This window comes from Cetorhinus maximus, chromosome 8 (assembly GCF_964194155.1).
Source record: "Cetorhinus maximus chromosome 8, sCetMax3.hap1.1, whole genome shotgun sequence".
Lineage (NCBI taxonomy): Eukaryota > Metazoa > Chordata > Chondrichthyes > Lamniformes > Cetorhinidae > Cetorhinus > Cetorhinus maximus.
Window position 1 is genome coordinate 63506586 of NC_135886.1, and position 13969 is coordinate 63520554.

The 13969-nt window shown below is 46.3% G+C and overlaps 1 protein-coding gene and 1 long non-coding RNA gene across 2 annotated transcripts in view; both read left to right on the forward strand.

Moving 5' to 3' along the window:
- Positions 1–3927, forward strand: part of LOC144683677 (interleukin-13 receptor subunit alpha-1-like) — a 50208-nt gene extending 46281 nt beyond the window's left edge. Inside the window, exon 10 of the mRNA XM_078546936.1 lies at positions 1285–3927. Within this exon, the coding sequence (XP_078403062.1) occupies positions 1285–1494 (210 nt within the window). The 3' untranslated portion in view covers positions 1495–3927. The remainder of the gene's footprint in view (positions 1–1284) is intronic.
- An 8255-nt stretch (positions 3928–12182) lies between these two features.
- LOC144683681 (uncharacterized) lies at positions 12183–13626 on the forward strand. Its single transcript, XR_013577314.1, has 2 exons — positions 12183–12339; positions 12535–13626. It is a non-coding gene; the product is annotated as an uncharacterized LOC144683681 (long non-coding RNA).
- The last annotated feature ends 343 nt before the right edge of the window (positions 13627–13969 follow it).

The window sequence follows — 13969 nt, forward strand, 5'->3', positions numbered from 1 at the left end:
GCTTGATAGAACTGTCTATGACCCCTTCTTTTAAAGAAGAAGTGTCAGTAATGGCTGAAGTGGGTAATACTTAGCCCTTTGAATTTGAAGATCGTGGGTTCAAATCCCACTACAGAGACTTGAAGGCATAGTCCAGACTGATACCCCAGTGCAGTTCTAAGAGGGTGCTGCACTGTTGAAGGTGCTATCTTTCATATGAGACATTAACCTGAAGCTCTGCCTGCCCTGTCATATAAAATGGGCTGTGCAAAGACTGGCCTGAATTTTGCGCTCGTCAGGCATGTGCTATCGGTGGGCTCGGGAGCAGACAGGAAACCGTCCGCTAACAGTGATTGGCCTCTGACCGCGATTTCACACTGGCTGACCAATTAATGGGCAGTCACTCTCACCTCACCTCTTGTGTTCAGCCCTTTTTTCCATGTTTGGACTAAGGCTGTGATGAGGTCAGGAGCTGAGTGGCTCTTGTGGTACCCAGAGAAAGGCTCAGCACTGCTGGTGGAGGCTGGAAGAGGGCAGGTGCCGACGTCACTGCGGGTGCTGGTGAGCACTTCCACTGAGCTCCCTGAAGGCAGACAGCTGCCTCAGGGAGCTGCAGACCTCCAAATAATAAAAGAAAGCACAAAAATGCTGCAAAAAGTGTCCATGCAGCACAATCAAGCACTGAAAAGCATAGCTCATAAAACAAAGGTCGACAGATATTTTTATTTTAAATCCTAAAGGAGATTTCATCCCGCCCTTGGATGAGGTTTCATCAGAAATGTAAAGGCTGCCTGGCTGATTGGCCCTTCCGCCAACTGTAAGGTTGGACGGGAGCTCTTCCGACTTTTGCACGCGCCCGCAGAGCGAAATATCGCACGAGTGCGCAGTGATGTCGGGACACTCGCCCGATGTCATCTCACACGACGTCATCCCACCCACGGGATGTAAAATTCTGGCCCGTAAGATGTCTCCTGGGCTCCCTGCCAACATTGAACTCTTAGTTAATGCTACTAAAACAAATGTTCTGGACATTATCCTATTGCTTTTTATGGGAGCTTGTTGTGCACAGATTAGCTGCCACATCCCTACATTACAACATTTCAAAAACACTCAAGCCTTTGATTTTGAAAGGCTCTATATAAATGCAAGCTTTTCTTTTGAAGCTTGGATTTGTTGGGGCTACCTTCTGCTATTGTTTTCATTCACAAAATAATGTCATGTGGGGTTATAAAAGGTCAGACTGAATGACATAACACTCACAATGAAATGAGAAAGGACCGAGACTGAGTCTATTTTTTTTCACAGATGTGGAACAAACAACCCAAGGGAAGCCTGATATACAAAGCAGAAGAAGAAATAACTTGCCAAGTGACAACTGTAGAGCAATTGAAGCATCCAGCAGAAGGAGAAGAGAAACTGGATGAGAATGAGAGACCAGAGGAAACTCTCATTACATTTGTGGATCAGATCCATGTGAAAGATGATAACCTGCATTATGACTTGGTGAGGTCATGAATGGAGCATTTTCCAGTGTTACATTCTTATATAGATGAAGCTATGTGACTATTCTGACCCGCAAATAGGAAATTCTCATTCCCACAAGTTCATACTCAACTGATCGTGACAGTGCCTGTTCGTGGATTCCAGGAATGGATGGTTGAGCTGGCAGGTTTTGGTATTTACCAACAGTTCCTCATCCTGACCACTCCAATTAAACATGGTGACACATAACACAGATCACTGCAGGTCCAGTTCTCAGTCAACTTTTCTCCTGTTCATCAAACTGTACAGTTGGCTCTCAGTCAGTGAATTGCTCACCTGTTAGTTAACAGTTCTTGTTTGTCAACCTGTGGCAGTGAGCTGTTAGGAGTTTTCCATTATATTATTGGCTGCATGATAGACACATCATGGGCATGTGAGAAGAACGGGCAGTCAAGTTTAAACTATCGACTTCAAGATTGGCCGGGTCTGTCAAACAGCAGTACTTTCACCTGTAGCACAGGATTTTCAAGGTGTATTATCTCACCTACCATTTACTGTCACTCACTCCTAAGGTTGCAGAGGTTCATGGATCAGAAATCAACACTCTAGTTGACGTAAACACACAGCAGACACATACATGCACACACATACATACAGACAGCAGGCACACACGCACACATGCATACAACAGTCGCACATAGAGCAGACATGCATATAGCAGACAAATACACGCACGCACACATATATAAAGCAGACACACACATACATAGAGCAGACACACGCATACACATACATGCAGCAGACACACACGCACACCACAGACAAAAACATACAGCAGGCACACATAAACACACACATACATACAGCAAACACACACACACTGCAGCAAAAGCATACAGCAGACACATCCATACAAAACAAAACTCACATGGCACACACATGCAGACACACACTCGCATATCAGACACACACATCCACATATCAATGCACACACACACATGCAGATGCACAATCTGACAGTAGATAGACACAATTTGGGATTTTCAAACCTCCTTGAACAGAGTTGACTGATGGAGACTGACAGTGTACATTTGTGTTCCTTCTAATGCATTAATTTAACTAAACTTCTGAGCTGTGCTGTAAGTCAGAATTGTTTTTTTAAGAGTTGTTTGGATGAAAATTTGCCAGAATGAAAAAGCTACTTCGTAATATCCAGTTTTCAAATAAAAATTTGACAAGCGGAACGATCAATACTCCAGGAATCTAACAATTCAAATAAAGAAAATGTGAGAAATAGTGTTGTCAGACCAAAGCACAATTCACTAAGCTCAAGCCCCAGTAAAGTACCGTTTATCTATTGATAACTTTGATTCACTATGATTCACTGCAATATCCCAGTGAACACTTATACTCTTTTGAGTACCAATTTAACATATTAACCAATTTTTTCAAAAGCCAATTAGACAAGTTGGTAGCCCCTTAAAGGGGGCTGTAATGAAAACAGAATTTTAAAGGAACCTCACATGTTGTTTTGGGGGCTAATGATACACTCCAGCCCCCGCGGTGCTCCCCGGTCATGGAAGGCCTCAAGCATAGCAGCGGACACCCCGTGCTACCTCTCCAGGGACATTCAGCCATGAACATAGCTGCGAAAGAGGGACAGACAGTCGGGGTGGATGATTGCCCGCGGCCTGAACCTGTTAATGGCCACCTTGGCCAGGAGTAAAATCTTATAAACACAAACCCAACTAATTGGTTTACACTGATTGAATTTGGGCAATCTGCTATAGCACTGGAAAAAAAACACCAGTTGTTTCTGCCTTTCTATTGAGTGCCCAAATGGAGCAATGAAAAATAGATCAGAATTTCAGGGGGTAGAAGTGGAGAGCGGAGGGAGGGTTGTTTAAAAAACCCTGAGCATCCCTCCGGCTCAATCTGATTGAAGTATTCTATAGCTGTACCTTGCGAGCCAGGCCTCCTCCAATGTGACAAATGCAAAATACTGCGGATGCTGGAAATATGAAATAACAACAAAAAATGCTGGAAATACTCAGCCGGTCAGGGAGCATCTGTGGAGAGAAACAGAGTTAACCTTTGAGGTCGAGATGACCCTTCAATGTACGCTGCTCCCAAGTGTACCTGTGTACTTTAGCATTCACTTTTGAAAGGCAAATGTAATTCTCTGTGCATGCTTTCACTGGCTTTGTGTGCTGTAGATTGCAATTATACTATCAGGAGGAACCACACCAGTTAGGTGGGTTCACCAGGTGGGTTCATATTGGGCCTGTTTTCCTTTGGGCACATTATGCTGCAAAACAGCCCACTATCCAGTGAACCTCCTGTTGATTTCAGATCAACTGGCCTTTGTGTCTAAATAGCCTTGCTGCTGTTAAGGAGAAATGTTTACTGTATATATTGTGCAAGTTTTTATCACCAGCCAAATCTTTAATAAAAATTTTATTCCGATTGACTATTTTCATTTCCAGACATGAGTTTGGAGTTGGGAGTTTGCTGGCCTGAAAGTAAAAAGACATCTTTGTATTGTATAGTACCTTTAAAGTCCCCAGGATTTTACAGCTAATCGAATACTTTTCAAGTGCTATCACTGTTGTAATTTAGGAAATGTGATAGTCAATTTGTGCACCGAAAGCTCCCACAAATAACAATGAGATAGTGACCAGATAATCTGGATTTTTAGTGATTTTGGTTGGGAGATATCCGCCAATTGTAAGGGCTGGAATTTTTTTTTCTGCCTCAGTGCTTTTATTGCTTCCAATTGTGAGCTTAAAGCCTTTCTGACTTTCTACCACTGTTGGGGATGGTTTAAATAGGCATTACTGCTTCAACAGGGAGCAAGACTCGCTTGATTGAAGCGTTGGGAAGGGCCCATTGTGTAATACCCTGTGATCCAGGGCTGAATTGGAAGGAAATACATTCCTGGCAGAACAGATTTCAGCTGTACCAAAATCTTTATCATAGTGCATCACACAAACCCATGTGGGCCTCATCCAAGCTTCTGCAGGGCTAAGGCATAACACAGATGGATGGCGTCAATTAGGACTCCTGAGGTTTTTAAGACACAACTAATCCTGGGGGAAGGAACTAGAAGGAAGATCTTTTGCTTTGTGAAAGTCAGCGGGATCCCTTTATTTGGGAAACGAGCCTCAAGGTAGGTTTCAGAATAGAAAATAGAACCTTTCCCTCTACTGCATTCGTCAACATGGGATCACTTAGAAACATCAAAGGGGGATTGGATTGATATTCTCAGAAATAGGCATACAGACTCGCATTTATATAGCACCTTTCATGACCTCAAGATTTTACAGACAATGGGCAGGATTTTACTTTTGTCGGGCGGGCGTGCACCCGACCCGATTGGACATAAAATGATGCGCGATGACGTTGGGCGAGCATCCCGATATCATCATGCGCTCTCGCGATCTTTCAGTCAGCAGATACTCATGAGAGTCGGCAGTGCGCCTGCCAACAATTAAGAGGCCTATTAAAGCCCTTAAACAAGAAGCTAATTCATATTTTTCACTGCTCACTCAATCGTTCAATTGGTGGGTGAGTGAATAGGCCTGGTGGCCTTTGCATTTTTTACGAAACCTCATCCACAGGCAGGATGAGATTTCCAACGGTAAACAAAAAACCAAAAGAAAAATTTCAACTTCATTTTAAACATGTCCCTCTTCATGTGACTGAGCCACATGTGGGGACATGTTTATGTCATCTTTTAAATATTTATTTTTGTTTCTCCAATTCTTCAGCTCCCTGAGGAGGCCCTGTGCCTTCAGGGAGCTTTCAGCACATGCTCCCCTGCGCACGCTCAGGCTTCCAAGCTCACCTTCCTCCCGCCCCGACCCTGGCAGCGCTGAGCGTTTCAGTGTGCGCTCCGCACTGACTGGCCGTTAATTGACCAGCCAGCGTGAATTTGTGGTCTGGGTGATCGCGGGCAGCGGACCACTTCCTGGCTGCTCCTGGGCCCAGCGGCGAGCCTGCCTGATGAACGGAAAATCCTGGCCAATGAAGTATTTTTTGGGGCATAGTTATGTAGAGAAATAACACAGTGGCCAGGATTTTCCCATCAGCGATTTGGGGGCAGGGCCCGCTTACCGACGGGAAAATGACGTGGGATGACATCGGGAGGAACCCCCGATGTCATCCCGGTCCCTTTAAATTTTCAGGAAGGCGGGCAGACAGCGAAATCAGCAATTAAGTCTGCCTCCACCATGCTCTCAGGCAGTGATGCCTGAGAACATGATCCTAACCACCTGGTGTGTAAAAAAATGTCCTCGTCATTATTGCTTCTTTTGCCAATCACCTTGAACCTATGCCCTCTTGTTCTTGGTCCTTCGGCCAATGAGAATCATGTCCCATCATGATTTTGGAATATTTGATGTATGAGATAGTGTCTACTCCTTCAGCTGTCTGAGATTTCGAATAAGCCCAGATCTCAGAGTTAATCCTTTTTCAAAAACAAAATACTGCGGATGCTCCTACATTCTATCATAAAGTCAGAAGTGAGGATGTTTGCTGATGATTGCACAATGTTCTCAAATACTGAAGCAGTCCTTGTTCATATGCAGCAAGACCTGCTCCAAGAATCAGAGTGGCAGTAAACACACCTCATCATAGACAAGGAGCAAAAGTTAGGAAATTGATGCCAGCGGCACTCCCTGTTAAGTAATGGGTTAGTAGACCTCAAACTGAAGTTTAGTTTAACATTTTGAATCTTAGAACTTGAAAAACAAAACTGCAAGTTAATTAACAGAAACTGCCTGTCAGTGGCAGTTAGCTGCCAAGATAAGGTACTAATCGCTATGAGCAGCACTGGTAACTTGGGTGCAACTCAGATAGGAACACATCATCAACAGAGTGCAATAATTGGGAATTTTGTGAGCTTATTCAATGCTGCTTTTTGCCTCCAATACTTATTAATTGTTTGTGTAAGCTCAAGATAGTAAGTAGTTGATATTTTTACACAGTATTTTAGTGCCTAGTAGAAGTTAGTGAATAGGAAAAGGGGAAAGAAAAACCTAAAGCAAACTAAAACGTGGATATAAACAACATAAATATTCTAGACTAAGATATGGCTGAGGAGATCCTGTGTCTGCACTGTAGAATGTGTGAGTTTGTGGACAGCGAGGCTCTCCTGAGTGAACACACCTTAGATGTCTACATCTCGAATCTCTCTGGTCGAGAGGCATTGAGCTGGAGTGGGAGTTGGAGACACTCCAACACATAAGGGAGGGGAAGCAATTTGCTCCAGGCATTGGCCACATATCATAGAGAGCTGCAAGTTCAGAAAGGGCTTTCAGTGACCGATAGTGTACAGAGTAAGGGGAATCTGGGTGAGATAGAGAAACAGGGTCCACAGAAACAGATCCTATTTAACAGCTAAAATATACTTGCTATCCGCGAGGATAAGGGTAAAGACTACTGGATAATTATGCATCCAATATCTCTGCTGCCACTTTTTTAAGGAGCTTATGATGCAGGCCATGAGGTCCAGGAGTCGTGCCAGTTTTTAATCTCTGAAGTTTGCCTACTACTTTTTTTCCAGTGATGATTGTTTTAAATTCCTCCCTCTCTTTATCCCTCTGATTTTCCACTATTATTGGGATGTTTTTATTGTCTTCTACCATAATGATAGATACAATAAATTCATTCAGTTTCTGCCATCTCCCTGTTTCCCATTATCAATTCCCCAGTCTCATCCTCTAAGGGATTAACATTTATTTTAGCTATTCTCTTCCTCTGTATTTACTTGTAGAAACTCTGACTGTCTGTTTTTATATTTCTTGATAGCTTACTCTCATGTTATGATTACTCTTTCCCAGAGGATCCTTTACGATGAGATTGTTAATTAATCCTGTCTCATTACATATTACCTAATCTAAAATAGTCTGTTCCCTTGGTTGGATTCACAATATACTGTTCTAAGAAACTGTCCCTGTCTGTCACACACTGGCTACCAAATCCCGCATTGCTACCCTGCACTATTGCCTTGTCCTTCCTCTTTAACTTTCTAAATTTATCCACACCTGAACCCTCCCCTCAGGACACTGGTCCCAGTGTGGTTCAAGTGAAGCATATCCCAAAGTAACAGCTATCTCCTTCCCCAGTACTGATGGCAGTGCCCTGTGAATCCTTATCCATTTCTCCCACACCAATCTTTGAGGCATGCATTGATCTCTCTGTTCTTATTTATCCTATGCCAAATTGTTTGTAGCTCAGGTACTAATACAGGGGAGAATTTTCTGCTCGGCGAGCAGGGGCGAGGCCCGCTCGTTGAGGTGTAAAATGATGCGGGGTGACGTCGGGCGTGCGTCCTGATATCACTGTGCGTCATTTAGATTTTCAGTTCAGTAGGCGCTCAGCTGAGTCAGCTGCGCACCTGCCAAATTGTCAAAGGCCTGTTAAGGTCATTAATTAACTCATTAACCCTATTGAGAAAGCTGCCCATCCGACCATAAGGTTGGCGGACAGGTGAAGAGCCCAGGCAGCCTTCACATTTTTCATGAAGGGTGTATAAATTAAATAAATTTTTCCATTGAAGTTCATTGACAGGTCCCAGCTCATGTGACACTGTCACATGAGGGGACATGTCTTTTTTTTTATTAAAATTTTTAAAACTTGAAACTTATCACCCTGAGGTGCCTCAGGGAGATTTCTGTGCTCGTTCGCGTGCATGTGTGTGAAAGGGTGCACTCCTGACTCAGGAAGCCCCCCACCCACCCGCACAGGGTGCGCACAACGCCTTAATTAGCCCCCCCACGTAAAATGGCAGCGTGGACCCAATCAGGGACGCCGATTGAGTCCGCGCCTGCCCGTGTCTGCCCCCCCAAAACCACACCCCCCCCCCACCGATGGGGGAAAATTCTCTCCACAGAGATTATTATCCTTGAGGTTCTGCTTTTTAATTTAGCCCCTAGCTATTCATACTTCCTCAGCAGAACACCCTTCTTAGTTGTACCTATGTTGCTGGTTCCCATGTGGTCTACGACAACTGGATCCTTTCCCTCCCACAACAGCCCCGAGCAGATGTCCTCAACCCTGGCTCTGGGCAGGCAACACAACCTTCAGGACTCACGCTGTCAGCTGCATAGAACAGCATCATTCCCTCTGATTATACTGTTTCCCTACTACAACTACATTTCTTTTTAGATGAGAGAGAGAAAAAAAACAGGGGGCATGATTTTTACCCCATCTGGCGGGCGTGGCAGGTGGGCCCCGGGGATAACCGCCCACGATTGGGCCTCGACCGGGATTTCATGCTGGCTGACTAATTAACAGCTATCCAGCATGAATCGCGCACTGAAATGCTCAGCTCTGTCTAGGTGGGAGGGAGAGGGAGATGAGTGCGGAGGTCAGCCCATGTGTGGGGGTGCGCTCAGTGAAAGATCCCTGAAGGCACAGAGCTGCCTCAGGGAGCTGAAGATTTTTAACTTTAAAAATAAGCAATTGAAAAATAAGGAAAACATGTCCTTTCGTCTCTATCACACGAGCAGAGACATGTTAAAAATGAGTTTCGAAAGATTTTATTTTTTTTTAATCACTGGTCGAAACCTCATCCCACCCTTGGGTGAGGGTTTGTAAAAAATGCAAAGGCGCTTGACCTATTCGCCCGCCTGCCAACCAAACCGTTGGACAGGCAGCGAAAAATTCCATTTAATTAATTGATTAAAGGCCTTAATGGGCCTTCTAATTGCAAGCAGATGCGCTGCTGCCTCTCGTGTGCGCCCGCCGGGCGAAATATCGCAAGAGTACGCAACGACATCGGGGCGCTCGCCCAATGTCATCGTGCACTATTTTTCTCCCGTTCGGGTCAGGCACGCACCCACCAATGAGGGAAAAATTCTGCCCAGTGATTTATAGACCTGTTACCCTAACAGCTGTGGTCAGGAATTCAGGACAAGAGTGCCTGAATAACTTGAAAATTTTCAGCTGATCAGATGGAACCAATATGGATGCTTAACTGAGTTCATTCTAACTGCCTAACATTAATTGCTCTTGAGAAGATGGTAATGGGTCTGCTCAACTGTGAAAATAAAAGCCAGGCTCCCAAGTAAAAGACTACAGTTCAAAGCTGCAAAATTCAAAGGAGTCAGTGAAGAGATAGATAAGCATGCAAACCATAGATTGCCTCTCCCTCTATGACAGAAAAGAAGTTGTAATCTCAGCCTGTCTGACTAGTGCTTTGCATGGGCTGGTTCAGAATGAGAACCAGTCACAACATGATCCATATGGCCAAAGTATCATAAGGCAGGGGGTTTTTTTGCCTCAAGGTATGAAAGCGTACATCATAGAGGACGAGACATCACATCATTACATTCATTTTAAAATGCAAGTAGGAGTTAGAGTAAAACCTTTAACAAAGAAAGATTAGAATTTATGTAGTGCCTTTGTGACCTCAGGTTGTCCCAAAACGTTTTACAGCCAATTACATACTTTTGATATATTCACTGTTGTAATGGGGAGAATTCAGTGGCCTATTTACACACAGCAAGCTTCCACAAACAGAAATGAGATGATAATACGATTGCCTGTCTTTTCTATAGTTGTTGGAATGATAAACATTGAGTAGAACACAAGGGAGAACCTACCTCCCTGGATCATCTATGTATTTAAACCTTTGAAGTGAGACTTGAACACATAACCTTCTGATTCAGTGGACGAGTGCTCCCCACTGAACCACAGAGGGAGCTGCTCTGTCCAGCCTGCCTCACATTTACCCCCTAATCAACATCATTAAACTCTTAGCTGTGCTCATGTACCATTCCATGACAACATAGGCTGTGAAACCTTTGGGATGTCCTGAGGGAGTGCAGTGAGCGACATAAATACAAGTTCTCAATCACTGAAAGTGCCCCAGGGAACCACTGGGTTGTAGAATGACCACAGGAGGCTCACTACCTTCTTAGGGCAACTCAGAATGGGCAATATGTGCCAGCCTTGCTAGCAATGCCCATATCCCACGTACCACAAGATTTTAATCCAATATTTGCTTTCTATTGTCTGGATCTGATTACATGAGCTTTACTTAATGCACATTGACAGAACCTAACAGTAGGAAAAAGAGGAGGGGATAGAGAGAGAGAGAAAGAGAGAATTATGACTCAACCAGATTCGATTACTCAATGGCAAATTCATTTGTGACTCACGGGCCTTGAATGTGGTAATCTGACAGTCAATCCTAAAAGAAAGAGTTGGTCTCTTGTAGGAACATATTTACAGTTCAAAAGAGCCCATATGTCAATGCCAGGAAACCACCTTTGTATTGTGATTGACTCAGAGCCATTGAGGCAGACACTGGGTAGGATTTTGCCCCTGGTGGGGGCGGGCGGGGGCGGTCAGGAAGCCGACAGCCACCTGCGATCGGGCCCCGGAAGGCAATTTCACACGGTCGAGCCAATTAAGGGGCGCCCTGTGTGCATTGTGAGCAGCAGCACTGAGCGCTGCCTGTGCGGATGGGGGGGGCAGGGGAGCGAGAGCGGGGCTGAGCGCACAGTTCGTGCATGTGCGAGAAAGAGCACTTCAACCTCCCTGATTCACTTCCTCAGGGATGCTGTAGCGTTGTGTAAAAAAAAATAAAGAGTATAAAAATTTAATAAAACACATCTCATTCTGTCACATGAGCTGGGGCATGTTTTTAATTCAAAAATAAAGTTTTTATTTAATGTTTATTTGCTCTAGGAAACCTCATCCCGCTCGTGGGTGAGGTTTCCTAAAAAATGTAAAGGCTGCTTGGCCTTTCCGCCAACTATAAAGATGGACGGGCAGCGTTAATTTGAATTGAATCAGACTGTTAATGGCCTTAATAGGCCTTTCAGCTATCGGCGGGCTGACTGCGGCACGCGCCTGCTGAATGAAATATTGCGAGACTGCGCGATGATGTCAGGACGCATGCCTGATGTCATCCCGCATCATTTTACGCTTGGGCATGTCGGACGAGCGCCCGCACTCTGAGCATAATATTCTGCCCAGTCCAGAATTTTTCCCTTGTCGGGTGGGCCAATTAAGACCCGCCCAGCATAAGACGCAGCTGTGGAATGAGTGAGCAGAGGCTGGCAGGGGCAGGTGCTCAATGTCCACCGGGTCCAATGGCGACCCGGCGGCCAATTCAAATGCCACCATGGCAGCCATTGGAACGCTGCCTGCGAAGAATGTTGACCTCGTGATGGACAGAGTTGTGGGTGGACATGGCAGGCGGAAGGGCAGGGCGGCGGGTCAGTCAGCCCCGTGCTTCTCTGATGAGTGCCTCACTGCCCTCCTGAAGGGGGTGGCAGTGCAGAGAGAAACCCTTGTCCCCAGAGGCGGGAGGAGGAGGCCCCCCCACCTCACCAAAAGGGCCTGGGAGGAGGTGGCATCCAGGGTCAGCAGCCACGGTGTGGTGAGGCGCACATGGGTGGAAGCACTTCAACGATCTCTTGTGATCGGGAAGGGTGAGTACCGTGTTGGCATGGGTCACTTTGCAGGACAGGTAAAAGCTGCCCATCCCCCCGTGGGCCTCGGAGATCTTAGAGTGTGAGTGGCAAATGTCAATGAGGCAGCATCTGGGCAAGGGGGTGAGGCCTGGCTGCTTGGACTGAGTGACTTGCGGCTCCAGGGTCACGAATAGGCTGAGCCCTGCGAGGTTTTCCTCAGGTGGGGTTGGCCAGGCTGCAATGGCGCTGCAGGTACAGGGTGGACTAATCAATGCTCCTCTGTCCTTTCAGGAAAAGACATCCCATAATAATGCAGAGAGGTTGTGGACTGACGGGGGACCGCCCCACCTACTAATCCTCACTTGATATGAGCAGGAGGCTCTGGAGCTGGAGAGGTGCCATGCGCCTAGGTCAGGCTGCCGTGGTGAGGTTGGGCTGCCACCGGGAGGTAAGATTGCAATGCACTGAGGTCAGAATGTCTGTAAGAGCGACCATTCCACTGTTGTCTCTATATTGATGTCAGCCTTGAACACGGAATCCCCATTGATAATGGAAAGATGAGGGCACCTGATCTGGGTCCCAAGCATGCACAGTAACAGTATAATGGCCCCAACTAATGACATGTCCTTGTTCTTCCTTTCAGGATCACCAGCAGCCCATCCGGGTGAGGAGCCTGAAGGCCCACTGCTGACCTCAGAGGACAGCAACCACGTATATGCACCTGCACCACACCCTCTCAGCCAAGCAGGCACCAGCGCAGACACCAGCACCTCGGTGGGCATTAGATCAGCGGCTAGTATCTCAGTGCACATTGGTGAGGGCTGATCTCAGGCCCGATCATCTGACAGATGGAGGTCACTGTCTCCCCTGAGAGGTGGAGCCTCCTTCAGCATTGTACCTCGGACATATTGAGGTAGCTGCATCGCCGCCTGTAAACCCTGGCAGCAGGATAGTGGTATCTTCTGCGGTTCCTTCCGCCTTGGACATCCTGCTGGCCCTGCACCTTGTGCATGCACCTCTCCTCCCACAGGTCGTTCCCCTGGATAGGGACACCTGGCCTCCTCTCCCTTCTGGCCCTCTCTTCTTCTTCAGAGGAGGTGCCTCCAGCAGAGACTACAATCCCCATTCCCAGGGTAAGGGAAGGTTGTCTGATACATGTAAGGCCCCAAGTGGTATGAATCATCTGGGGGCCTGGAAAACAACACTGAGTCCTGAACTGAAGCCTCTTATTTCTGTCAAAGCAGCTCTGAAGTGAAATGAAGTTGTCCTGTTCACACAAGTAAGCAGCAGCAAGGTATAAGCTAAAGTATAAACTACTCGCATTAGTGAGCCCTCTCACCCCTCTTATCCCGCCCGTGGATGAGGTTTTTGAAATTGTGGCCGACCCGCCTGTCTCGTGTGACGCCCTGAAAATCTCACGGGCCATGTAAACTCTGGGACAATTGGTGTCACAAGGGCCTTAACTGGCCACTTAATTAATAGCCCTCTCAGTTGATCAGGAAAGATCCCATAGAAGAGCAAGGGAGTTATCCCTGTTGCCCTGGCCAATATTTAGATCTGGTCATTTATCTCAGTAACTGTTTGTGGGACCTTGCTGTGAGAAAATTGACAGTGGTGTTTTCTACATTACGACAGTGACTGTACTTCAGAAGTACTCAATTGGCAGTAAAGTGCTTTGAGATGTTGTGAGGTTGTGAAAGGTGTTATATAAATGCACGTTCTTTATTTTCTCTAACCTGTGTGCGTCACTTAGGTGTACATCAGATATCACAACTATGAGCAGAATTTTCCCCCCGTCGGAGGGAAGTTGATGGGCAGGCATGTGCGGGCATGCTTCTGATCAGCGCCCCCGATTGGAGGCGCGGCGCCATTTTACGTGGGCGGGCCAATTAAGGCCTGCCCAGCGTGACGTCCGCACAGAAGCGCTATGCGCTCCCTGTGCGGGCGGAGGGGAATCCCAAAATCGAGAGTGCGCTCTTTCGCGCATACGCATGAAAATGCACACTCACCTCCCTGAGGCTAAATGCTGCCTCAGGGAGATCGCTTTCACGTTTAAAAATAGAAAAAAAAAATTCCCT